Source organism: Plodia interpunctella, chromosome 18, assembly GCF_027563975.2.
Source record: "Plodia interpunctella isolate USDA-ARS_2022_Savannah chromosome 18, ilPloInte3.2, whole genome shotgun sequence".
Taxonomy (NCBI): Eukaryota; Metazoa; Arthropoda; class Insecta; order Lepidoptera; family Pyralidae; genus Plodia; species Plodia interpunctella.
The window spans coordinates 3,673,106-3,700,873 of NC_071311.1; the positions used below are offsets into that span (position 1 = coordinate 3,673,106).

At 34.9% G+C, this 27,768-nt stretch overlaps 1 protein-coding gene across 3 annotated transcripts in view; it reads right to left on the bottom strand.

Annotated features, from left to right (window-relative positions):
* Sema1a (Semaphorin 1a) overlaps positions 1 to 27,768 on the bottom strand; it is a 318,087-nt gene that overhangs the window by 8,608 nt on the left and 281,711 nt on the right. For all 3 annotated transcript variants that reach the window (XM_053758866.2, XM_053758864.2, XM_053758865.2), the window contains exons 3-10: positions 18,270 to 18,378; positions 10,504 to 10,699; positions 4,733 to 4,837; positions 2,332 to 2,420; positions 1,896 to 2,037; positions 1,197 to 1,399; positions 526 to 671; positions 299 to 381 (exon numbers count right to left, since the gene is read on the bottom strand). In XM_053758866.2, the coding sequence (XP_053614841.1) occupies positions 299 to 381; positions 526 to 671; positions 1,197 to 1,399; positions 1,896 to 2,037; positions 2,332 to 2,420; positions 4,733 to 4,837; positions 10,504 to 10,699; positions 18,270 to 18,378 (1,073 nt within the window). The remainder of the gene's footprint in view (positions 1 to 298; positions 382 to 525; positions 672 to 1,196; positions 1,400 to 1,895; positions 2,038 to 2,331; positions 2,421 to 4,732; positions 4,838 to 10,503; positions 10,700 to 18,269; positions 18,379 to 27,768) is intronic.

Here is a 27,768-nt window from a genome sequence, read left to right on the forward strand (position 1 = left end):
ATAAATGTGAAGAAATTAATGGCGCTGTCTCCTGTTGGCTGGCGACACTGGGTGTTTATATCTTGACTATTTTTCTTGGTATTGCAATGACGTGAAAATGTAGTCAAAATCCGTTTTCTTCACTTTCTTGACAGACTGTATCCTTATCTGTCCGTACGCCATAAATTCAAAAACTACCGGATGGATTTTTGTAAGGTTTCATCAATACACAGTGTGATTCCTAGGGAAGGTTCAGGTATATATTCAACGACCTATTTGTGTTCGAAGATTATTAAAACAAGTACAAGTGATAACCTACCTGTTCCAATGAATAAAACATCGTAAGCTTTCCCACCAGGTGTTTTCACTTGTGGATCTACAGCAATTTGTGTAAATCGATAGCTGTAACAATAAAAAAAATATATTACATACCTCATTACTAATTTCATAAATAGTGAAGTTTCTATACCAACAGAAATAACTTAAAATTAGTTAGGTATGTATGGAACAGAAGGATAATACAAAAATGAAAAGTATTCTACTTACTGGAAACTAGTCCTAATAACAATAGGTTCCCCGAAGAAGGCAGGCACGGACTCGTCCATCAACGCATGAGCTTTGATGAAATTGAGTGTTTGATCCGGGAGCAGCCTCGAATCATTGTGGCAGGTGCCTGGACGTGGCTCGGGCACCTAAAAAGAAACTAATATATAGCATACGCCCATAAATAAAGCACCGTCAAGTAGGTCGGTCGACTTGCTGCATATGGTCCGTTTATCGAACACCTAAACTTGGCGTAATAGTGCAAGATTTGAAACCAACGCCGACGTTCTACACTAGGTAATAATTTTTGAAATTAGTATGTTATGTTGGGAGCTCCTAATTAGGACAGTGATAGTCTAGACATTAGCAGTATCTGGCAATATCAAAACTTAATCAAACTGTGGTAGAAGAGTTTTATCAAAATACTCAGCCATTGCCAGAATCTCAACAATCCTGTTTTCTTTGCGTGCATACCTCGTGTTCATTTGTATGACATGAAAGTGGATACAAGAGATGACCAAAAGAGAAACAATCGATCGGTCGCTCAGATATCGCTAGAGTGATGAAGTACCTTGATGTTTAAAAGATACTAGTTCTAGCAAGAAGTGACGCAGATTATTGATGAGTGGAAAGTTCTAGTATCAGAGGCAAAATCCTATCATCATACACCATACCTTGGCACTATTGACAGGCAGCCAATTGGAGTTGATAGCGCTCTGTTCCTTGAAGGTTCCTTCAAAGGTGTCAGCGATGTCTTGCATGCTGAACGCGCAGACGGCACTCCCTGATATGCTGTTGGGAGGAGTCGTGAAGGTGCCGTAGATGAGCTGCGCATTCAGACCGCCATACACGCCCTCTATCAGCTCCGTTGTTGATTCTGGAAATGTTCGTGAATTTTTAGGAGTATCCTAAATAAATAAATAAATCTATTAGGACAAATCACACCGATTGAGCTAGCCCCAAAGTAAGTTCGAGACTTGTGTTACGGGATACTAACTCAACGATACTATATTTTATAACAAATACATATATAGATAAACATCCAAGACCCGGGCCAATCAGAAAAAGATCATTTTCCATCATGACCCGACCGGGGATCGAACCCGGGACCTCTCGGTTCAGAGGCAAGCACTTTACCACTTCGCCACCGAGGTCGTCCTACAAAATAGGTAATGCAAAATTTGCAGCATATTTTTAATATAAAATGTTTCTGTGTATTTTTTTGGCTATACTTTAATTTCCTGAAGAAAATACTAGATGACAGGGCATGCATTACGTTAGTCAGCTCTTTACACTTTCCTGTCCTAAATAACGGTAATTGACGTATGAATAATGAGTAAAGAGGACTTCCTATAATACAACAAGATACGTACGTATTTCATTGAAGTAGAAAGGGAAGTCGCCAGCCACGGAGCAGTTGAGTCGCGACTTGAGGAACGAGGTCCACCGCTGCTTGAAGCGGTGAGGCCCGCCACGGTCGTCGCGGCAAACTCGCGCCACGCGGGAAAACACCGACTAAGGGAATAAAGATAGAATATTAGCTCTCTCTCTCTTGCATTCGACGCTGCGAAAAAGTGTCAGACGTACAGATAGACGGAAAATCTAAAATTCCATAATAATTTATCTTTAATATCTCCTTGTACAGACATAATATTGGAGATTGAATAAAATATGTATGCCTCGCACACCTATAGATATATTATAAATGTAGGTATATGTATAGACAGATGAATGAGTGAATTAATGATGGTTATTGCATTTAAACAATTTTACCCTATCTAGCAACCAATTATGAAGCATTTACTGTACCTTCCCACAATTGATATACTCGACAGCTGTTTCTCTGAAGAAGAAATACACGAAGTTGCCATGTACGAGAGAATTCACGAAATCAGGAGCTGGAAAGAAAACTCTAATTATGTTCTTGAACTAGAAAAAATATGTCGCAATGTTGAGTCAATAAACAAGTCATTTTTTACTATTGAGTAAGAAAACAGGCGTGCGGCCGACCTGTGGTCGTCTATAGACTTGTCACTGTGGTATGAAAGACACGTTAGCCTGGTTTTTCTCATCTTATTCGTTTTTTTTATCACAAGATCTGAGATAATTATAAATCTTGGTGACAGAATGTTTAAACTGCTTATCTGTCTATTGATATTCGTTAATATGTGGATTGTGAATAATTTAATAGGGTAGTTGCCAACAAGTCAAATCAAATATATTTTTTCCATGTGACAACATTTCCCATTATGACAACAAAAAAAAATGGGACTTGTATGAGAGCGTTTTAATTATACGATAATGAGAACAAAAATATTATAAATAAAATCTATTAATTATAGTGACATTTGATTATCGTATTCTTGTGAATATATTTACACATATTATTTTATACACAAGCAACTACCCTATTGGATCTAATAATTTATTCTTTTGATAATTTCTGTACACAACTTATCAATGCACTCTTACATAAGTGTAACCTAAAATATATCTAGATGCGATTAATCGTGAAAATAACTACAATCATTTTACTTAGACTAGTAATGGTTCCAAAAAATTAAAATACTTAAGTTTAAATTGTACCTAGCGTCGGGACCTACCTACTGGAGTGACTGTAATATTAACCTTATCAATGTCGCGTCGATAATTCTAATCCAATCCTAACCCGATTTGCCGTCTGTTGACACGTCAAACGTCTCTTTGACAGCGAGTTCCCGCCAAAACCAGTTCTAAATTCAATTAAATTGATGGATGTATGTTTGACAGGCATTCGGAAGCAATCGGCCGTGACGGACGCGTAAACAGCGTAGTTGGTGAGCAATGCAAATAGATGATATTCACAGTGTTATCAAATAAAGAGAGTACAGGGATAATTAGACAGCATAGCAAATGGCACACAAACATTTCACAAATGTAAACTTTAATACTTTTGTCATATACTTAAATGACAAAAATATTAAAGTTTTAATTGGGTCGGGCTATCTTTCCACCGACTTAGGTCACCATAGTGTTGCCCAAATGCAAGAACAAGACGAGACTTAGCCAGTCAGCTCTTGGTCTTGCACCAACTTATCTGGTCTTGGTTTTGGTATTGGGCTCCCAGTCTTGGTCTTGGTCACCACAGACTTATGAGCAAAATATGTTCCCTTAAAATTAACATACATTTTGCTATAATTTGTTGGGAACCAATTTTTATGCCCCGTTGCTTCAATCCATTTCTCTTTTACTTTGAGATCACTTGGAAACCTGTAATTATAATTCATCATATTTTAGTGTATGTCACTGTGCTTACGTATTTATATAAAATCGTTTCTGCGATTTCACTATTTTGTGATACACGACGACACTTGGATACATCCAATTGCTCATATCCGGAGATTAGTGCCGGATATGAGCAATTGGACGCTTCAGACTTGCAATTAAATATTTCCATTAATTTGGTGGATTGGTGTGGCATTCATTGGTGGTTTTCTTCGAATATATAAATATAAGAATGTAATGTAGGTAATGTGACAATATTCGTCATACAACATTTTTTTTGGTCCATAAAAAGTGTATTTATGTTGTTGTCATAGATATAGAAAGGCCGCGTTGTTGTAGTTTCTCTATAAAAAAACTGATATCTTGACTGGATTTCAGAAAGTCGAAGCTATTCGTAATACATTATCATCATGTCATTTTCAGTCGCTTCGACGTGAATGTGTCGTCAATCTTCATCTACATGCAAATTCAATGCTGTGTCACGCTAATAACTTCGCACTGACCGTATAGTACCAATGTAGTTCTTATGTAACAGTACATATTCTAGATATTGACTTGTTACATGACGGCCTGAGGAATTTGAATGAAATTACCCTCCGTGTTGATAAAGTTAACACTTTAGTGGTCGCTGGACACAAAAAGTTTTTAGTTTAGACCTGTAGCATATTTTTGGATACGTTTAAAATTAATGTATCTAATGTAAATTAAATACAAAGGCGGAATTCTTTGAAACCAGGAAAACACAATTGTAGACGTGGTAGTTAGGTACTACAAGTTGAAGTAGAAATATAATATTAAATGGACAACACTCAATGGCCCACTTTAAGCACTAAAGTTGTTATTATGGTCCGTTGGACACAAACACAGAAACGGGCATAACACACCCAGAACCGCGGATTAATCTTTGTGGTATAAATATTCTTATTTATTATCTTTTTCGACTTACCATTTAAAGTCATAGAATCATAGGGTTCTGTCTGCAGAGGTTCCCGATAGATGATGGGTTCCATCCCACTGAAGTCTGCTACTGTTCCCGAATACAACTCCCCGTCTGAAAAGGAAAAAAATGGTTTAAAATATAGGTATTGCTGTCACCTTTAATTTTTCAGGCGTTCGATGTAACAAAATACTTAATAAAAAGTGTGATATTTTCCCATGGCAAAAATAAAATAAAAATATATCCATCTCTATTCAATAAATTATAGTATATTGCTCCTTAAAATATTTTTTGTCTTGCAGCAAGTCCCAAATATATGTCAGATATCCGAAAAATATAGAAGCATTTAATAATATCTTGCGTAAAACTTTATAATAACTTATTATAAAGTTCTTATTAATAAATTTAAGTATGCATTAAGTACGAAAGTGCACTAAAGTTATTGGACGAAACGAAATTAGACGAAATCTAAACTTCCGAATTAATCTGCGTCCGGATTATGGCTTAGTTGGCTCTGGCTGAAAATCTAAAATTATTATTGAATAGTCGCGATCACTGACACGTTGCGTAAAACGTAACACGTGACCAGAATCGGGCGAAAACTCGCGTGAATAAATTAGCTATATCGCAGTATCAAACGCTTGTACATTTTGGTTACCATATTCGATATTTGATGGTTAAGTTCATAACATAATCTGCAGTACACCTCTTTGATGTAAACAATGCAATCAAATTTAGTGATTGTCTACACAAAAAAAACTTTCATAAAAAATGAAATATCTACATTAAATAGACAGATGTGAAAGATCCATGATTACAATTCGGTTTTAACCGTTCTTTATAACTCCCAAAAAATGCCAGTATTAAAAAGCACAACGCACTGGATAAAAAAGAAAGACAAAAAACTCATTTAAGGTCTCAAGTTTTGTTTATCTTCTAATTTTTCTACACAACCAGTCATAAATTGGAAGAAAAGTATCCAGTACTTTACATTTGTAAAAATACATAAATAAATATTATACACACAACATTACAAAAGAAATATCGTCTACGCAAACGATAGCGAAACGTCGACATTTCCAAACTGCGCCTACCGACGCTCCCTTGACAGAGACATCAAGTTTATGGCCTATCTTGGTGACGTCTTCCGGCAGAAATGGCTTCAGGACACGAGCCCCCCACGTAAATAGGTATTGATCATATAACCTTGATCATATGTACACGTAACATATTTCCAACTATAGAGAAATTGCCCTTAGTGAAAAATTTTTGAATGGAACTTATTTGGCGCCATTAATTTGAACAATGGCATTGAGTCGTTTTACAGATCAAATTAAATAAATTAAATTCAATTTTCCGAAAAACAACCTTGAAATTATCGGAGTAAGGTATAGTTGAATACACAGATAAAAGAAATGTTGAATACCTACCTAGTGAACAACGTAATAAACCAACGAATTAAAAAAATAATAGAAATCAAAATCTTTTTGTATTTCGAATTTGAAAATCGAACTATCCATTATTATAAACAGAAGTTCATCGACCCTAAAATATCGATCGTGTCATTACAATATCAAATACTCTACAAATGAATTGGTTATATATTCGTACATTTCATCAACGGTAAAATTGTTCAAGTCTCGTTAAACGTAAGTTACAACTAGAAGCTAAAAAGGGAGTGATAAAAACAACTCGTAGCTCTCACATTACACACCCGCATATAAGGCTGTACACACACGACATAGCAGTTCAGCCATTATGTCCACGCTTAGTTATCTCCTATTGATCTGGTCCAATTAAGTGCAGCGACGCCCTGGGGACCTGCGGCCGTCCCACGCACTCCACAGTGTAAATAGGTTCTAGGTGTAGGGTTACCATACGTCCGGAATATATGAGACTGTTATAATAATATATACACAGATAGATCGATCCCTTACACCCCGTAAGGGATAAAACTAGACAAAGCCAATAACTCCAAAAATCTATATTTAGCCGTATGAAAAACAAGGACAATTTTTAAAAAATGTTCCGCAGCTGTTATAACTTATGGCAACTCTATTGTAGTAAATGGAGTTCTTAATTGGTTAGTAATTTGAAACAGGATATGGCAAATGTTATTATATTGGCTAATTTTGGGATCCAACCAAATAATGAGGGTAACTCATTAATGAAAAGAAAATATATCTTCCACTATGGATACGATCGAATGTAGGAAAGTTTGGGACATTTGGGAGATACTATAACAAGATATTTAAAATGCGTTTTATTTAGTCGGCTGCACTATTAGAAGTTGGTATCCTTTAGATTCGTTCACATCCCCAAGCAACATTGGTCATTCAGTTCTAAGTCCTAAAGCTCAACATAGCTTGCGATGCACTTGCAAATTTAGCGAAAAGCGTGTGACCGATCGAAGTACTCCCTTCCATTGACATAAAGATCGAAGGAACACTAGTAGATAGACAGATAGATTTATCTCTTAGCACGCTTGTGATAAATAGTGAGAATTTGCAAGGGGCTGATGCGTTAATGCAAAGAAAATTGCACAAAGGGACACGCTGACGGTAATGGATGCGCAGGAAGGGAGCGTTCGAATGGCCACTGATATCATTTATTTCCATTTATATTTGAAGACCTGACAGTGAATCTATACATGAAAATCTTTTTTTAAGTCGAAATAGCAAACAAATTATATTAATTAAGATAAGTGTAGCCATAGCAATTGGCTTGTCGTTGGCCTCATTCATTTCTATGGAGCAGGAAGAGGAACAGTTTGGGCAAGACAACAGATGAGTCCTGGATTAAACCGCTCCACAGTCACACTAATTATTAAGGTAATCCTAATTAATATTATAAATACGAAAGTAATTTAATAACTGTTTGTTTGTTATCTCTCCATACTTCCTGAAATTTTGCATAGATGTAGTTTAGAGTATTATATGAATGACATTTCATATCGGAAAAACATTAATTTCTATTGGAAATTCACGCATTTGATTGACGTGGCGTGATTTTTATTGTATTAATTTCCCGTTTTTCCAAAGATACTTACTTTCATTTCCCTGCGATTCACTGGATGGATTCTAAGATACTTTTGTGAAGAACGAAAAGATTTGTGATCCTAGATTTTTAATTTCTTTTATATATCTACTTGCTATGCGCTCCGGGGCTTCGCTCCCGTTGGAATTTCGGGATATTAAGTAGGAACCCTATGTATTATGCCCGTTATATTCTACCCGTGTATCAAATTTCATAAAAATCTGTTCAGTAGATTTTACGTGAAAGAGTAACAAACTTACACATACACATGCTCACATTTTTTGCATTAATAATATTAGTAGCATTGTATATAAACTTCGATTATTCCCTAAACGCATTACCTATTTTTGAATTAAATAATATTGAGTAAAAATCTATCCTAAACGAGTTGCAAACGAATCTATTCTGATAAAAAAACGTAAATTGGCGCGTAACAAAACGGAGTATTCGAGTTCTTTCAGCGTAACAACGAGCTATTGTGCTATAAATGCAAAGTGGGTTCAATTGATATGAAAAAGTTGCCCTTTTCCCTAATTCTGTACAACGAATGAATAGGCCCTTAGTACATGAGACTTAGGGTCTGGACATGGGCTAATTATGGTTGAAAAATATGAGATCCAACGAAAGTCACATCAAGAGAAAACCCAATTAAAATCTACCTAATAGTTATTGTACTTCACTACATAGTATACGATGCCTGTCTGTTCCTATGTTTGCTTAGATTTTAAAAACCAAACAATGGATTTTGATGCGATTTTTTAAAATAAATAGTGTGACTCCTGAGGAAGGTTTGTAGTGTTGTTATGTACAAATTATTATGGTTTATCTAATATTGGCCCCTATTATCTAATATTGTACTTTTATATTAAATTATTTTTTATTAATTTTGGAAAGGGATACAAATATGATGGAATAACTAACCACTTCACACTTGTTATTTATATTATTAGTCGAAAGTTATTAAGTAATAGATCTATGCATAACACACATAAACTCTACAGCAATGATCGTTCACTCCATGCAAAATTATAGCCTTCACAAGAACATTTTACGATAACCCAGCCAATTTTACGACACTATAACTACAATGAAGCTGTTTCACGTATCACTGGATGAAAAGCAATTGCCTAAAAGTTTTCTACAGATTTTGAACCTTAATGAAAGAACATAATGTTGAAAATTGAACGGCTAAATAATGTCTAGACTTTTCATCGATTAATCGCCTGTTTAAGGGTAGTGGTCAGCTTTCAAAGTGGTAAGTGTATTTGATATGTGTGATGGCAAAGAAATTTGAGACCTAAAGTATCTACCCACATTATATTTTTATAGGGTTGCGTGTGTTTTTTTAAATCAAACATTTAGTTCAGAAATAATATTTTAGTTATCTACACTTCATGAATAGCAGAATATTTTTTCTCATTTCTTCATATCTACGATGAAGACGACTACGAAATCGTACAAATGTTCCTACTTTATAAATGCCAAAGTTTGTGAGGATGTATGTGTGATGTTTGTTACTCTTTCACGCAAAATGTACTGGACAGATTGTTATGAAATGTGGCACACGAGTAGAATATAACCTGAAATTTGCACGGGGGCGAAGCCCCGGGGCGTAGCTAGTTTATTATAATGTGAAAATTAATTAACTACCGCCGTCACCCATATTAAATTCCCCAAATTTCGTTGAAAAATATGATATTTTATCAAAAATTCCGCAGCGGGTGGTACCAAGATAACATAACCGCTGAGGATACAAACTAATTGGCCCGCGTCTGTCCACGTTGCTATTAGTGAATTAATGCACCCTACGCAGCGGCCATGTAAGCCTGGTAGCGCGTCATGTGATATTATTAATTGGATTAAGCGATTGCAGAGGCCTGTTTAGCTGACAAGTGCAGCACCGTGATGCCTAGTTCTAATAGATTATCGATTTCTCGTATAATAATCTCAATGTTCCTTTATTATTAAGTGCCAGTCGCTTCTTTTGTATTTCTGTAAGAATTAGATACTATATTGGTAATACAGCTATGATCTATTAACACAACTACAAGATCGTAATTTTTAAAATTTTTTTGGAACTTCAAAAATATTTGTAAATAAATGATGTAAAATAATATAATTATTGAAAAAAATTGGCGTACAGTTTGAATACTGTATTAACTGAATATCTATTGCAGATATAAACTTGCAATGAATAGCTACGCAGTGATTCAGTGATATCGTAGCACAGTGCTACGATTTCGAGATAGTTCTTCTACGAATGCTACGAGTTTGTAGCACGTAGCTGAGTAGGTACGCTTGTACGCTGTCGTAGACGCTGGAGTTCATGTTTATGATGTAATATTTTGTGATAAAAAACTACATATATTTTACGCATAGATAAAGGTTTGTTGAAATATGTATAAAGCACGAAATGGTAATTTAGTATGGATTCATCAGGAATTGCTAAGTAAGTATGTATATATTTCTTATTTACTTTCAGCTTCAATGGAATCATGCTCTGCATAGATGCATTAATTTATTTTATATAGGATGTATTCCATGAGTTCATTTATTATTTTTATACAAGTCAGAGTCAGAGTGATTTATCTCGTCGCTGACTTGTTTAGTTTATGAACCAACCAACTCCGATCTTTAATTTAAAATTGATTGAAAAAATAAGTAGGGGAAGGCCGATAAAGAGATTGATGTGTTTAGGTCTCAATCAGTTTATGTCAACCCGTATATTGTATTCTCCCACTTACCCGCGTACACAGCAGTGGAGTTATGCTCCGGGTCGTACGGGCAGACGGCCTGTCCGGACCTCTCACGCTCCATCTGGTAGGAGTCCCGCTGCACGCTGTACTCCCGACAGAACGGTCGGAAGCTGTTGGTCCCGCAGACCAGCAGGCGGCCCGTGCCCAGCGACACCAGAACTCGGATGTAGTTCTGACAGCTCTCCTGGAAAAATAAAAAGAACCAATCAATCAACATTTTTGTGAAAACTGAACTAAGACATTGGAGATCTAAAAGGAATGCTTTGGTTTTGCGTTTTGTGGATTTTAGAATAAGTATTTTTTCACTTCAAAGTATCTTTGAAAATAAATTCTTTCAGTGCAGCCGACAATTAACAGAACATCCTTTGTTCTAACGAGCAAAAACATTAATCAATTAGATCTAGCCAAAAACATCTGTGTCTGTTCTAGACAAAAGGATTTTTCAACTTAGTAGTGGCTGAAGGGGTGGGTGAAGCTAGGCCGTCCGCTCTGGGCGCTGGATACTAAAGGGGGTTTAAAGTTTGCGAAAAAGTCTAAGCATTTATTCAGTAAAATTAAGACTTTTGCACACACTTTTTTAAATAAAATATAAATTATATTTGTAATATTTATCTCAAAGCTACAAACTACTAGCAGTTCGGAACGACCAATACTGGGAAAAGTGTCGCAAGAATATCATACCAGCATATATTTTTAAATGTATTTTTTTCAACAATTTAAAGTGCAAGCGAGATGGGCATCTAGTTTGGTTTGTGCGAAGTAGCCTATTATGTCTGATATCACACAGCGGCTAGGTAGAAAAGGGTACGCGTCAGTTCTGCGAATGTGATTTTCAGGGCGCGCTATAGAAATTTCGCCCAGGGTGCTTGTAGTACTAAAACCGCCACTGTTTCCACTATATGGGCGAAGAAAATCGCTAAATTTTGTTCTTTTTCGTCGGCAATGGCCTTTTGACTTTCTTACGTGGAAGTTTTCCATTCTACTGGATGCGGGCGGAGGGGTAGACACGAAACTGCAAATTTTGATCGGTGAATGGGCGTGGGTATCGGTTCAGTGAATCGGAGAGGATGGTGGGTACCGTACCTTTATGTCGGGAACATATGAGCGAGAATTTCGACACAGAAATAACTGCACAATGTACTGTTATAGTGTACAGATAGGACGTAATTTTATGCGTGTATTCGTTCATGTTCAAACATTGAAAGTGTTTGTTTATCACACACATCTCTTCGAATACTTTGCACTTTGTAAGTGATGTAGTTATTCTACTTTCAAAAGTTACAAAACACACATTTTCTTTGTACAAACTTATCTACTCGTATATGTATTTAAACACAACTTACGTTAACATTGCATATAATTTGTTTAGAGGTTTAAGTTTGTATGTTAGAATTTCTACCACCTTAAAACATTACTAAGACATCTCTAAGTCATGAATCCGGACAATGAAGACAGCAGGGCGCGTTAAGTAGTTAACACAGATTATTACGGTTAGCTAGTTAGCTTCAGAACAATGTGCAGATTACGAGATTAGAAGGTATTGTACCCACAGCTCACGAATATATTTTGATATTTAATTACAGGTTTTAAACATCATTTTAAAAAATATGCGGCGATAACTGTATAATATGCAAATTCGAATTACTTCCAATTATAAAAAAAAAAACTACTCTTTTTAATTACTAATGTTAATTTACGTTAATTTTAATATTAAAAAACATGTACTTATTTATCATTGTCACTTTTAGTGATATGAAAACAAAATATCTCAAGCAATGATACATTGTTTAGTATTAAAGACAAATAAAAAAAGAAGTGCAGTGTACAGTCGACCACACGTCAAGTTACCATGCTTGTAAAGCATTGAATTTGGGCAGCATGACGTGCTGTCGACTGTACTAAAATTAAGCTGTATTGGAAAATAATGTTACAATATTTTAAGTCCATGCAATTGAGTGGACTATGGAATTTAGTATCCCATTTACATTCTAAAAGAGAGTAGTATTTATAATAAAGTTAAACAACACTAATGAAATTCGCAACTTTGCTAAAATCATTCAAGTTAATATTGAAACTTGTCTAGATAGTTTACTAAGTGACTTTCAAGATATTGGCTTTAAATTAAGTGGATTAATATTTGTGGATAAACAGACATAATAGATTGATGTAATATTGCTGATAAGACATGGGTACTAAATAAAAGTACACAATTTTACGCGAACCCTGGGCGTTGGGGCGTCACAGCTCCAAATGTAACCGAGGACACGCAAAGATAAGAGAGAGAGACTCTATAGAAATCCTAATTGCATTTATCAACTAGGGAGAAAAATTATATATTTTAATTTTTCATATACCGTCGTATTTTAGAAAATATTTTTCTTTGTAACTGTATTATTATTTGCAATATATTGCAAATAATAATACAGTTACAAAATATGCAAGCGAATAATTTGTCGAATATCTTTGCATAATTGTTAGAAATGTTCCAGTTATTTTGTGTCAAAGGCGTGTGATTGGTCAAGATGTTTTTTTTTAATTTGACAAAATTTGTTTCATTTTTGATATGTTTGAAATTAACTCATTTGTATTTTAATTTTTTCGACATTGCATATATTTTACTATAAGCTCATAGAATACTACAACTTAAATATAAATTTACAACGAAAGAAAACTAAAATATTTCGACTTTCCACACCAACTAAGTTCGATCAACTGATTATTATGGGAGATGATAAAAAAATATTTTTGAAATAGATTTCTTTTGAAACGGAATTATAGCTTCTGGTTGAAGAAACAAAAGAAACTTATTTATGTACAGCGTTAAAAATAATTACCCTATCTTATAGGTCTGTTAGGTATATATTTTCTCACATTGCCGGCCCGGTCTAGTCAGAAAAGTATCACTTAGGTACCATCCACATAAACCAACACATAAATTACCTCTCATAACTCAGGCTAAGACAGACATCTAGTCCCATCGGTCACTCGCCTCCGAGGGATTACTGCACGCCTCTGCTAATGCAATCTTATCTATGTATATCTTACGCATGTACCACGAGACTACACGTTGGCTAAATTGGTAATGTTATACTATGTATCTCCTTCGGATTCGATCAACGACTTAGTTCAGTGAATACGACGTGAAAATGTTTGACAAAAATAAACTAACCGTAAGTTGGTATTCCTAAAACAACTAATAAAAAATATTTCACATAATCAATTTCAACAAACAATTTTATTACAAATTGTAACGTGTACCTTTTAATAAAAAAAGTATTAAAACAAAATAAGATTTTTTGTTCCTTAAATTCTGTTTCCATGTTGCACTGGCAACATTCATCGAGTCCAACACGGTCCGATCTTGGACCAATTGAACGAAAATACGGACAGTGTCTAATGGCAGTTCGCAGTAATTCTCTGGTGAACACTGCCTTGTCAGCTGCAATCGAATTGTCCGCAATCCGATCCATTAGGGTCGGCGCAGACTGACTTTTTTATTGCTGTACATTGGTTGATGAGAAAAATCATCATGAAAAAGCAGAAAAAAGGATTTCAATTTCTTACAGCGTTTCTTCTTAGTTGTGGTTCTTTTGAAACGCCAAAATTCGAGACATGTGTTGTTATTAGATACTAAATGCTTGCAGCATTTTGTAGCTTTATAATTATTCTAATACACAACACAAGTCTCGAAAATACTTTGGGGCTAACTCAATGTACATGATTTGTCCACATATAAATACTATTTTTATTTTTATTCTTTAAGTTAATTGACGAAATAGAATGCATGTGAAGGTCTAGTTTGTGAATAAAAGGTTTGTCGAATGAAAAAATAAAGATTTGAATTTAGGGCACGACGGACCGCGTTCGGCTCCCAATTTCTTTCTGAGTAGTCGAGTAACAACGTCCACCAAGTACTCTTAATAGGCTCAAGTCCATCTTCATATAATAAAGTAAAAAGTTGCTTTTCATCTTCTGAACATTGAATGCGTTCATCAATAAAAAGATAGATAATAATACATTTGTAAATCTGGGGCACACTTGGTCTTCCAACCATGAATGCCTGACAGTGAGACATTCTGAACAATTTGGAATCGTGTTTGTGGCGTATGTAACTTTACTTCGGATATGTCTTATTGGATTATTGGATTTTCGTTTCGTTCATAGGAAAGGTCAACAACAAAGAAAAAGAAACCCTTTTTCTTTGCTTGCGGCAGCTGCGCGACAATATCAAAATGCGATTGAACTGGCGGTTGACCAGTGACCAAGACCTGCCTGCAAATCGAAAGGTCCCAGGTCCCAGGTTCGAATCATACTCCTGCCATAAAAGTTACTTTTCTTTAAAGGTATTTGTAAAAATCATGTCAGATACTTTTAGGCAACTCGAATAAAATCTAACACCGATGTTAGCAATTCCATATAATAAGAATGGATATCGAATTCTAAGTAACTTATTTTACGTATGGCCAGTGTTGGTGTAGAATGTCTTATACACGCATCGTGTAGTATTCTAGAACGCAACTAGAAAGCAGCATTTCTAGATTGAGCTAGTTCTATCGGGGCCAAGTCCGGGCACGTCCGAGCTGCTTAGCAGCGCCATGTTACAATTGGAGCATGAATATCCGAGCGTCCCCCGAGCGAAGCAATCAGCTACTGATGTTAGCGTTACTGGAACATTGCCTTAATATTCTACTCTGATATACATAGTGTGATATATTTTCTTATAGTATAGTGGGCAAACAAGCATGCAGGTTGCTTGATGGTAAGAAATCACCGCAGTCCCAACTCGATACGGGCCACCGGTGCCGACTTTTCAAACTGAAAAATCTGTCATTGCATCATCATAATATTGAGTGTGTTATTGCAATGCTATTTGAAGTAAACTGAAGTGTTAGTGCAAAAACGTTGCTCAGTTATGACAATAGTTTTAATTTTAAGGATGTGTTTATTTATGTAATGTTCCCAGAGCGTTTGATGACCGGAAAATTTTATGTGATGGATCTGTGTGAAGGTAGGATCGGTTGCGGTGTGTATTATGAGGGGCCTTTTATTTGTCCTGTATTTCGAATAAGTCGCAAAAACAAAGACTCATTTTTTAAATACCTCAAATTTCATTACACATAAATTACTATACCACTTCATATAATTTCGTCTGGAAAGTTGAAATAGTATATAAATATGTATAAGGTAAAACGGCAAATATATATACATAACTTTTAACTACATGATCTCATAAGTTAGACAAGTTGAGATTACATGATGGGCCCAATTACATTCAAAAAGTTTTATCAAAGCGATGACAAAGAACTTTAAGATTAAGTAAGTTGATGACGATTTTTTTAAAAGCCTAATTTAGGTTCGTATGTAGACATAATGAAATGTCTAACTTGCAAAAAGTTGGATACTTAATGCAAATAAATAAAAATAAAAATATGTACTGGAAACCATAAGATCTTTATTTAAGCGTTTAATTTCCTGAAACAACGTCTTTTATTAATCGTTAACAAGAACTGTAACAGGACGTTAAGTGCTCGCGAATAGTTTCCCATTTTACTTTGATATGCTACATTTGAAGTAAAAAATAATTAATTCCACGATATTAAGCGGCAGAACATTGGTTGTACAGAAATAAGGTCCCGTTTGGAATAGCAGTATTGAAATATTGTCCCGTTTGAAATATCAAATCATGTTAACAAATGCCTGTTTTTTGATCAGTAGCATAAAAAACTTCAATAATGGTAAACCGTTTAAAGCAACATTGTCATTGCAGTGTTTCATTAATAAATGTTAAATTAATTGAATATCCACTACACTGTAGCGGTTTTTATGTGTGTCAATCTAAGAAATATAAAAGTGAAGATTTTAATATCTTCCATTACCTACTTGGAGAACAATGAGCATATATAACTTAAGAAACTTTTCCTCTGTAGTGTTTCTGTTTTGTTATTCAGCACCTGTGCCTAATAAAATTAATTAGTCCATATTACCACAACCTTAGATTATGGAATAACTTCATTACAAGTAGTTAATTTAAATATTCATAAATACTTTTGTGTCGGAATAAGCGACCTATAAAGCAATCCATTGTTTTTTAATCAGAAATTTCATGATTTCTTATATTTTAAGAATATAGCAAACATATTTTTCATTTTATTTTATAAGTGCTGAGGCACACAGGAATGGGGTGAATAAGGAGGATGGGCTAAAAATTACCTGTATTTTTTTTTAAACATAACTGACAGAAATCTCTTAAAACCGCTCTACCAGAGATCTAGTCCGTATTTCAATTGGAACTCCTCATATGCATAGATATGGGCGCATATGAATGTCAAAGAACTGCATTCAGTCTATCCGAAGCCTGGAGTTTCCTCATTATGCAACTGAAATAAGGTTACGTCTCGAAGCGGAGAACTCCGAGCCGAATTTCAGCTCGATTGACGTTTTAATTTGCCGGTATTCGGTAGAGAGACGTTTAGCGGAATACAGAGACAAATTAGTCAGATTACGGAAGATATGTCTTGTAATGCGGGAGAGAAGAGACGTCTGGTTCCCGCCCTTGAATTTTACTACTTCATAACCTCCCGTTGATGACGCACGTGTCATAACCGGGAAAGAAACCGTATATACATGATGATGTGAGACCTTGTAAGGTGGTGGAGGTAGGGTAGGCTATATAATGACGATATGACAAACATGCCAATGGTTAAGGATAGCGAATCATATAACAAGGGACAAAATTCATAACTTGATAAAAACATTAGTCATTTTCGAATGTCATTTTTCACGAACTGTTAAAGTCACCCCTCTGGTATAACAAAGTTTTCTGTCTATTGGAATATCTCAAATTATCAGATATTCAGATCTACTGATGATTCTTGCGAATAGGTATCATTTTCTCTTGTATGATATATTTCTATGTACAAGAAAGTTAAAATATATAAATTAAAGAAACACAGTAAAAATTTAATTACTCTTTGTCAAATAATTTCAAATGCCTTAATTCTGTATTGTTCATTATTTTGTGAGAACACGGCCTCGTTTCATACGCGACCGACTTGTTCTAAATTCAATTATATCCCGCAAGATGGCGCCAGGTACGGTAACTATTATATTGCACTCCGGGCGCAGTTTCTCCGTTCGTTTTAAAATGTTCTCAGGGTCTGATTCGTATAGCTTCAATTAGCTGGAAATGGGGGAATATAATATCCGGGTGAAGATTAATTTTCTTAGTTGGCAGCCTGTAAAAGCTGAGTTAGTCTTTCAGGTGCACTAGTAATAGCTAGCTCTGAAATGTTTCTCCGCACTTCTTAGCGGGCACATTTGCGGGCAAATTTTTATGAAAATGGCGGAGATTGCGAACGAAGATGGTTTCGAAATTCAGATGAAAATAGCATAATACACATTTTTATAAGATTTTATTTAACGTTTGTTTGTCGCTGTGTCCCCATGTCTCGGGCGGAAACTTGTAAGTTTGAAGCAGATATCTTCCGAGCTGAAATGTCGTACACACGTTTAGTTTTGATGATATGATGTTCAAATGACTGCGTGGGTATGATTTTTATGTCACAAATTGAATGCAATAAGATCTTTCTAACAACAAACAATAAAAGCTTGTGACAAAAAAAGACATTCTTGAAAAAACTTATTTTTGAATATATCAATCACTATGTAGAAATGTGGCACTTCAAATTGAAAAGTATTTTCAAGAATCCATTGGGGTCTTGCCTGTTAGATAACCGTTGTAGTATTGTACTAACCTCGTCTTTTCCTTTGACGACGCACATTCTGACGTCATTTTCCGGGGAGTACCACACCAGGCGGCGCTGCTCCGTCAGGTCTGTGAGGCTGAGGTTGTACACCACATTTCTGAAACAATAATATTACATGTACATAATTTTTTAACATTATTCTTTGTATTGATATATCTATGGTTCTCTCTATCATTGAGTGTATCATATTCGGTTTCTTTCATAGCTATAAAGCGACGGAATACAGGGTGTATCTCCATACTTTATCTTCTCCATTTCACAGGGTGTTCGACATTCTTAATTATCAGACTTTTTCAATTTGTCTGAATTCCAAACTTCTTAAAAAGTAGTTTCTCGTTTTGATATTGACGTTAATCCGCAGAATATTGGAAAGTTAGACCGCAGTTTACATTTTAAAAGCTTGTAAATTCGAGTGGCGACAAAAAGCTCCGGTGAACTTTGAATACTTTACAAACCGCCAGCAGAGCGACGGCCACATAATCTAGACCCGTTATGGACCACTCGGCACCAACTTTTAGTCTATTTTGGACCACAATTTCTACGGGAGAAGGTCCGTTTTGAGTCGGTAGTCCGGTGGTTGTTATTCCAATGTTTGTTTGTGGTCGGAATCGTGCAAAGTTGGTTCGTTGGTTCGCGTCACAAAATAGTGAATATAGAAGTAAAATATCATACATGCACGCTTTGACAAATCGACACCAATTAGGACACAGAATTCCTGGTATGGCTAACGATGATTCATTTCTGTTTTCGAACACATAGTAACAGTTACGGTGAAATAAAAATAGAAGATAAAATTTTTTATTACAAATGTAGCAAAGTTACAGCTAATTCTTTTAATAGATACATTTTCAAAATATAGTGTTTCTAGTGTGAATATCAGATAGTTTAAAAATAATGGCATACCTAATTAACTTTTAGGTTCGGTTATATTAGGTTATTCGTATACCGTTATGCGTAAGGATCTTTATGCTTAAAAATTCATATATTACATTATACCATAAAAGTCCAATAAAATTCTAGGCAGGCACTTCTTACAATGAAAGCAGTTTCTGTAAACTCTATGCTGCACAGTCTTTATTGTATGGACACATGAAGTCCACAACGACTGCCAGTTCAGTTTGTTGCGAATAACTGAGGATTTGTCTGTCTGGTTAATTAGCTTAACAATTTTATTGTGGTCTGCATCTATATTTATTCAAGCAGATTTTGTGAACTGCACGAAATAGTTTAAAGCATGAACATTATTTTTGTCATGAAAAATTCGGGGTATAGTGCGTGGTCGTCTCCTTGTGGTCATTTAGTGAACAGTGTGAAAATTCGGCCCCTCATACTCAACAATACACAACTGAGCTAGCAAATAATCTGAATTTATATTGTTACATAAAAATAGAACAATTTTTGCTATGCACAACAGCTAGATAATATAATTTGCACTGTATATCTGCTTTATTTTTATTTTCACTAATCATCCAACAACATTAGGCCTAACAAGGCACAAATAAAATTCTAAGTTTATTCCCTCTTATTTGTTTCTGCCACTTCGTTGCTCGACAAAAAACGTTATCACATAAATATATGGGCTTTGGTTTCCACAAATTGGCTCCCCTCGGCAACCCAAATTACGGAAGGTAGGAGACGACGAACAAAGAAATGCATATTGGCATGCATGTCGAACGGGAATACCTAGTCTATTTACAAGATAATAGCGCGAAAGAATTTCATTTCGAAACGTGAAGAGTTGCAGAGTGATTTAAAAGCATTTTTGGCATTTTTAAACGGTTTCATGAATGCGTTTGAAAAAGATTTCTTGATTTCCACTACGTATACACATACCTACTTTTACGTTTAGGTAAATAAACTAACGTAACGCGGTCAACATGTTATATGTTCATTTATCAATAAGAAAGAAGAATACTCGTATCTAAGAAAAATATAAGATGTTGTCTAACCTTGAATATGTGAGGTGGAAAAGAAACTAACATCCAACGATTAATGGCTGAGGAAGAAACCCAGAATTCACTGAAGAAAGAAAAAGAACGTCTAAGAAATATACCAAAAAGTTAATTACATGTAAATAAGCTTTCAAAGGCAATAATGTCTATTAATCTAAATGTATTGTAATATCAATTCAAATTAAAGTTTGCGGAGTCGTAAAGTTTGTCTGTTAAATCTCAAAAACATTAAGGCAGGCACACCGGCTATTCTCTGCGTTATAATTGGTAAAGTTACATCATAATTTCTTTATGAATTTCCACCAAATACCTTAATTAAGGGCTGAGGACTTTCGCAATTACCCTCAGCCTCAGGTATGCTCGATAGAGTACCACGTTTTAGTTAATTTTCTTTGACTTTTTCTTCGTAATGTAATAAAAACTGACATAACTTGTTCTATTCAAAAAAGATTGAAAACATATCGAAGAAATATACAACCGCCAACTAAGTTTTAGGAAAGTCTCCGTCTGGACGAGATTGGACATTGAATATACTCTCGTCCCTTTTTAGGGAGAAATAAAATTTGTAGGTCAATAAGGGCACGCCAGGCTTGAATCTGTGCCAAAATATTTCATAATAATTTTGAAATATTTATGTCGGACAAACGCTGACTCAAAAAACAACACAAAGACGTATCCTTTGTCAATTACGCGCTCTACTGGTTCCCGCCAAAAGGCAGCGGCCATCTTGGCCTGTGCTTTGGATCGTCAGCGCCATCTATTGTTCGGACACTGGCCTACGTTTTTGTGTTCTCTTGTCCGATTCGGGGCACTTGATTGATGGTCTGAAGTTACAATTATTTTCGTGTCTTCGTTGTGATTATTTTTTTGTTGTGCCAAACGAGATTTCTTTTCGGGATTCTCTGATTAAAGTCAGTGATAAATATTATTTTGCGTTGATAAATTAAGTTTTCCGAATGGAATCGCATCTGCCAATCAGAGCGACACTCATCAATAAACATGGCGCCCGCCAATGATCGAATGGGAATGAAAACGTATTGCCATAGTGGCAGTTTTAAACGAGATTTACATATGAAATAATATTATTAGCTTAATTTGCATACAGACAGGAATACGCCAATAGTTATTTGTTAAAAAATGTATTTTAATTTTGATACAATATGAGCACGTCATTTATTTTCCGATCGGTTTGTAATTATTTTTAAGTTATAAGCTTTAAGTTATAAGCATGTGTCGTTAGTTGAGTATATGTTGAACAATACTCAACTAACGACAGATACTTTCAAGTATTTTCGTATTTTATTGCCTCCTAGCAAAATTTGTACCGCAGTAACAAATAAATAATTCAATCCTTAAGAGACATGTGAATTTATATTTCGTTTGTGTTTCGGAATTTCTCTGTTTGGAAGACGCTGGGGGCTTACAGGGGTCCATAAAATGTCTCTTAACTAGGTGCAGTAAAAAAGGAAAACAGTAGGGGACCAGCATTGTCGTCGGCGAATAAATTATAGATAGTATAACAAAGTGACTTTATCTTGTTTTGTCTCCCCAAAATTGATGTTTTATTTTTATAATTACTTTACAGCAAAAATAGTTCCTGATCTTGTTAAACATTTTGATACGTTTTTTATCTTTGTTTTATAAGTAAATTATTACAATTAGTCAGTATAATATCTTTATCTAAAATTTTAAAATACTTTTTATTCCTGTTTTGAAAGTAAAGTAAATGCAATTTATCAGTACTAACTGATTGAATTGCATAAATTTACTTTACTAAATCAGAAGTCGAATTTATTTTAATAGAAGCTACAAGTATAAGAGAGACGTTTTTCTATTGGGTGCACAAAATAATCTAAGTACTTTTTTCAACGCATATACAAAAACTACACTAACACTGTCAAATGTGTAATACTTTTGACATTATTTTAAATTTAGAAAAACGTTTAGCGCCTTCGCATAGTTGAATCTATTTGAATCTAAGTATAGGGAATTTCAAACACTGAACGCTCAAATTCAGCCGACAGCTGCAATTTGTTTGCATGCACTCGACACGGGCGCGATATTGGAAAAGTTGTGAGCGCTTAGAACAATATCAATAGGACATAGGGCACGCACTCCATATATTGAGACAACAACAATACAAATGCAATAAATATTAAAAAACAAATTGGTTTTGGTGCCTGTTGTATTCTTGGATGTTCTTTTGAAAAATATTTGAATTATTTTGAATATCAGAGCAACTTCTATTGAATTTAGGTTAAGTTATATTAGAGATAGACAATACATACATGGTCTTTTAAAAATGTAGGTAAATTAAAAAATTTACATAACTAATCTCATCAATATATCCATCCACACAGAATATACCACCACAGGAATACTGTGTGAGGCACATAAACTTTCCGATCTGAATGAGAAAAACGTGGAAAGTTTCCGAAATCCATATTAAATCGAGTGGCAGGTTGCTGTTTGTCATCAGCATTTGACAGTCAAATGCTCACGTGATCGGCTGATACGGCGGCCATCTTGCCACCTCACGTGGCGGCCTCTCGCATCTATATTGGAAAACTTCCACGCGCCACCGAGAATTGCGATTCACATATTTTCAGATTTATTACTATTGTTTCTCGACAACATTCATCGTTTATTTCATCGTTGCCAATGACGGCCCAATGTGGAACGTTCAATTAAACTTGCATACGTTTTGATTTATCATGTTTTGCTGACTATAAAAGACTCAACTTCCTATTTTAGGTATTTTCCAAAATTGTATTTCATTGTTCGGTTATAAACTTAAAAGTTTACGATAATATAATATTGTACTTACTTCTTACTACCAATCAAATCCCGCGCGACCCGATCCGACGCGATCTTATTATCGATAAAATAAAATAAAAATCAACATTTTAGTACTTTTCATTAATTTCATATTCACATTCAACTCTAATTTCACACACAAGTTTTAGATTACGTACACAGAAGATTTCCAAATTATGAGGCCAATTACTCAGGGAAAAAATGCGGGCTGTAATATCCTTCACATACTCCACTTCTCATCCAGCGAAACAGAGCTCAGAAAATATATTAAACCTTTGATTTTTTTCCAAGAAGCACAGATCTTCTTCCACTGGGCACAGCTCTGTAGCATACAAAATACAAATTCTTAACATTTTAATTAAAAGCTTTCAGAATCCCGACCACGCTGGTCTATTGTTGTCTCATTCTGACATCTCAGTGATTTATGGTGCGAAAATGGGAAGGGTTGCTGGTGGTTTTTGATGGAAATTCCAAAATTAAACTTGTCATTTTTACCGCGAAACAAATGAATCGGCGAAAGAATAGTGAGGACTGGGAAATAAATAATCGTTTTTACATTTTCGTAAATAAAATATTTGTGTCGAAATTACTTAATAAAGGTTACTAGGAACTTGATTATACATATATAGATTATATATATGTGATAAAAAAGACGTAAATCATAAGGAAGTACCTACTTATGCTTTCCACGTGAGTTTTTTTTTGTAATACTCAAGAAAAAGTTATAACAACCGACTAAAAACGAACAAGCGAACATAAGAATCTGTGTTCTCAGGACTATCAATATCATAATTTAGACAAGTACGTTTTTTCAAGACATTATCGTCTAATAAGTTGATTATCTAGCCTAGCCTAAGAAAATATCGCTATAATAAATTGTATTACAGCTATGCTGTCGATGGAAATCCAGTTATCTTATTACATATGCCACTGGATTAGGTTATCATAGACTGAATAGCATTTGTTACTCGCTCCTCAATATTTAATGACAAATATGCCAATTGGATATCAAGTTAGGGGTTAGATCGAATTGTGGCTTCTCTGTACGAATAATTGTTTGTTGTTTACTGTTAGAAATCAGACTATTTTTGAATTAGAAATAAATCATTTAATCGTTTTCGATACGAGTCTCTGATGCTATGGATAGTGGAGTCAAATGTTCTATATTTGTTGCAAAAAAATAAATAAAGTTCTATGAAAACAAAACGTATAATTTTTTTACATAGGTAAACTGATCGGGATAGTAGTTATGTGTAGGAGTAATATTATATGTGAGGAATAATATTTTCTCAAAACCCCCACGAAAGAGGTGCAATGGGGGGCTACCAGCAATGAAATACGAGTATTTCTAGCAAACACTGGAAGGTGGCGCCCTCACACGGAACAAGTTAACTGATCTGTTTTCCCCCAAACTACTTTATTTGTTTAGGCCACAACAAATAGCTATGCTGGAAGTTTCTCGGGATCTCAAATTGCGTCTAACTCTTGTATTGTTTAATCAAAAGAAGGCTGGAAACGTATGGGCATAATAATGGTACATACTTGGCTGTACCTTTTCTTATTTATGTTTGAAAGTAAGTGATGAGGGTTGTTTTGTTGACAATTGAAAATGATGCTTCTGTTATTTTAAAAAAATTCGCTATTTTTGTGTATTAGACCTTCAATTACAGGCATTTCACGACAAAATGTAATTCTTTAAGCTGTTAGTAACATTTTTAATATTCTGATTTAATTTCTTTATTCAATGATGATAAATATTCACAATGAGGTTCTAAACATGATATTTTAATAATAACTCGGCAATTCGTAATAGTGTTTTTACGCATTAACGTAATAACATTATTATGTACATTATGTATACAATGTATTAACATTATAGCAATTGCTACCTGTCGACATCGGCTACGACTACAGGTTACGCCGTAGCCGACATTGTAGCACTGCTAGACTTTTCGTAGGCGACTATTCAAACGATTTTTATTTCACAGATAATATTTTTTCTACTAACTTAAGGTGTATTCAAATCAAATGAATTTGAATTAAAACCAGTGTAAGTTCTAATAAAATACAGTGTCCAAACAACCCCTGTGCCACTAATTCTAATTGAAGGGCAGAGCTCCACCCTGGGGAATTTGCACCCTTCTTCAACGTTGTTTGCACAAAAGATACTAATTTGGTAACTCTTACCTTTACATAACAAAGTCTAGCCTGTCATCAATAACCCTTCTTTTGTGTGTCAAAATATAAAATTATCCTAATTTGAAAGGTTACATTGTTATTATTACAAAACATGTAAAATGATCACATAAATCCTAATTCTAACTATATTATAAACGCGAAAGTAAGTTTGTTTGTTTGTTACCTCTTGCACGATCTACTCAACTAATCTTCTTGAAATTTTGCATGGATGTAGTTTGAAGTATGGAAAAGAACATAGGGTACCTTTCATCCAGAAAAAATAACTGTTTCTGTGGGAAATTCACGCGGGCGAAACCGCGGGCAAAAGCTGGTTATATATAAACCACGATGTTCATTTATAGTAATTCCTTCTATTGATTTATTTTTATTAAAGTTATCAAGCTATGTCATCAATACATCCCCACACAAGTAAGTAGCTAAAAATGTTTTTCAAATCACAGATTTGGAATCCATTGTTGAGCATATATACCTCTAGATTGCTTCTTTTGGATCTTGTTTCTCAACCATTTTCCAGACACTTTGTCCGCCAAATGGTTAATAAAACTTGTGTTTTCAATAAAAGCAACACATGGAAACTATAATAAAACAGTGTGCGGATGTAAGCCAGACAATGGAAGATACACAAATGCTTACTCCTTGATTTTTAATAAACGAATCCAATCAATTCACACGAGGAAATCTATTATTTACGCCTCGATTGAAACGGTCTAAATTGAAGCACGGTATTGTCCAAACACGATAAGTTTCAAAAACACGCGTTCCAATGAAAATATTCATTGAAAAAATAGCTTTTTGTTGACTAAAACGTTTACGATCGAAATTGATTTCAATTCTAAGGGCCTGATTTTCATGCAATCGAAAAAATTTCTCGTTCGAATTGCCGATTGACTCGATTTCTTTTTAACAAATTATTTAAATAGAAAAAAGAAATCGAAACTCATCAATAGTACTAACTATGAACGAAATTCGAGTTTGAATACGAATTTTCGGTTACGATTTTTTTTCGATTGCCGCTGAATTGGGCCCCAGCGCTCTGTGAATATGATTAATTAGGAATAAATTTGTTTATTTGGGATTTCGGCCGTTGTGATGCGTGATAAAACTCCCAGGAAATAGAATTTCCCGGATTCGTCCCCGAATCCACGTTAATTGGTCATTTAGCGCAAAATGTTTTTTGTGGGACAAACGATAAAAATCTGCGACTATTGATTGCAATCAATTAACGAGCAAGGTAGGCATTTTAGTACGAGTTACTAGTTTGCATATATGCGAAACTCTGTCTGTCTGTTCCGCTTTCATGATTAAAATGGTTGGGTGAAAGTTTGTATGAAAATCATGTGTGTTTATATGTAGAGTAATTCACGCGGGCGAAGCCGTGGGCAAAAGCTAGGTGCTAATAAGTGCACTTATACCACCAATATGCCCGCTAAATGTAGCCTTCGAGTTAGGCGACCGCTGATTTTGTCAACCCCGTAAGTGATAAACGTGATAATGAACTGTATTTTTCAAATATGAGGGAGATGATGTAAAAATCTTACTTAAATAAATGGAGTGGTAAAAATAACATTACAACATGTTGTGTTAAATGTCATTAAACGTGCAACATCCGCAGATGGTCTTCATGGCCCCTTCTCTTATCACTAGCGGCTGGACCCACGTGTAGGAAATGGCTCTTAACACTTAGCACGCTATCGTCACGTAGGTACTGTGTTATCGTGGCGAATGTGCTCGCTGGGTGAATTTTTGAGCATTTCGACCACCGTCATTCAAATCAAATTTCACCTTCACGTCAAATTTCAACAAAAATAGAATCATTTTAATTGATTTTCCCTTCAGTGTAATATTTAAACTCTATGATTAACCTTGATTTAGACCATACAAACTTTGTACCTCCTTTTAACCCACTTGAATGATGAAATGAATTTTGAAAAAAATCCTTTCTTAGCGCCCACAAACGTAAAACGCATGTACCTGTGTCACATGAATTTTACGCTTCCAGCTACGCTTTTACAAATAGAGAGAGAATATTCATAATTCCTTGCCCTTTTAAATTATATTTTGAAACATCGATGGAGAAATAAAAATCATTATTTAATTAATTTTACTTGTCTAATCCCAAGTGGGAACTTGATATATATGCGTAATTGAGTAAAAAGTCCAATCGGTAGGACATATGAAGTCGGATTACGTGGCCAGAGCGGAGTTTATTACCCCACACATCTACACAACCCAGCTTCTTAAAATTTTGCATACATATAGTGGTCTACGGATATAGGGTATTCGACAAAGAGTATTTGCTATCGTGCATTTCCCAAAGATGAAGTACTCTTCTTTGGGAAATGCATGGTGGCAAAGTACAACATATAGTTAAAAGTACTTTGTATTGTACCGGAAAAAGTGCTGTTGCCGTGGGAAATTGATGCGAGCGTAGTCGCAGGGCAAAAGCTAGAATATAATATTGATTTTTCAACATACACTCTGCTATGAATTTAAAGGTTATACGTACAGCCAAGCAATGA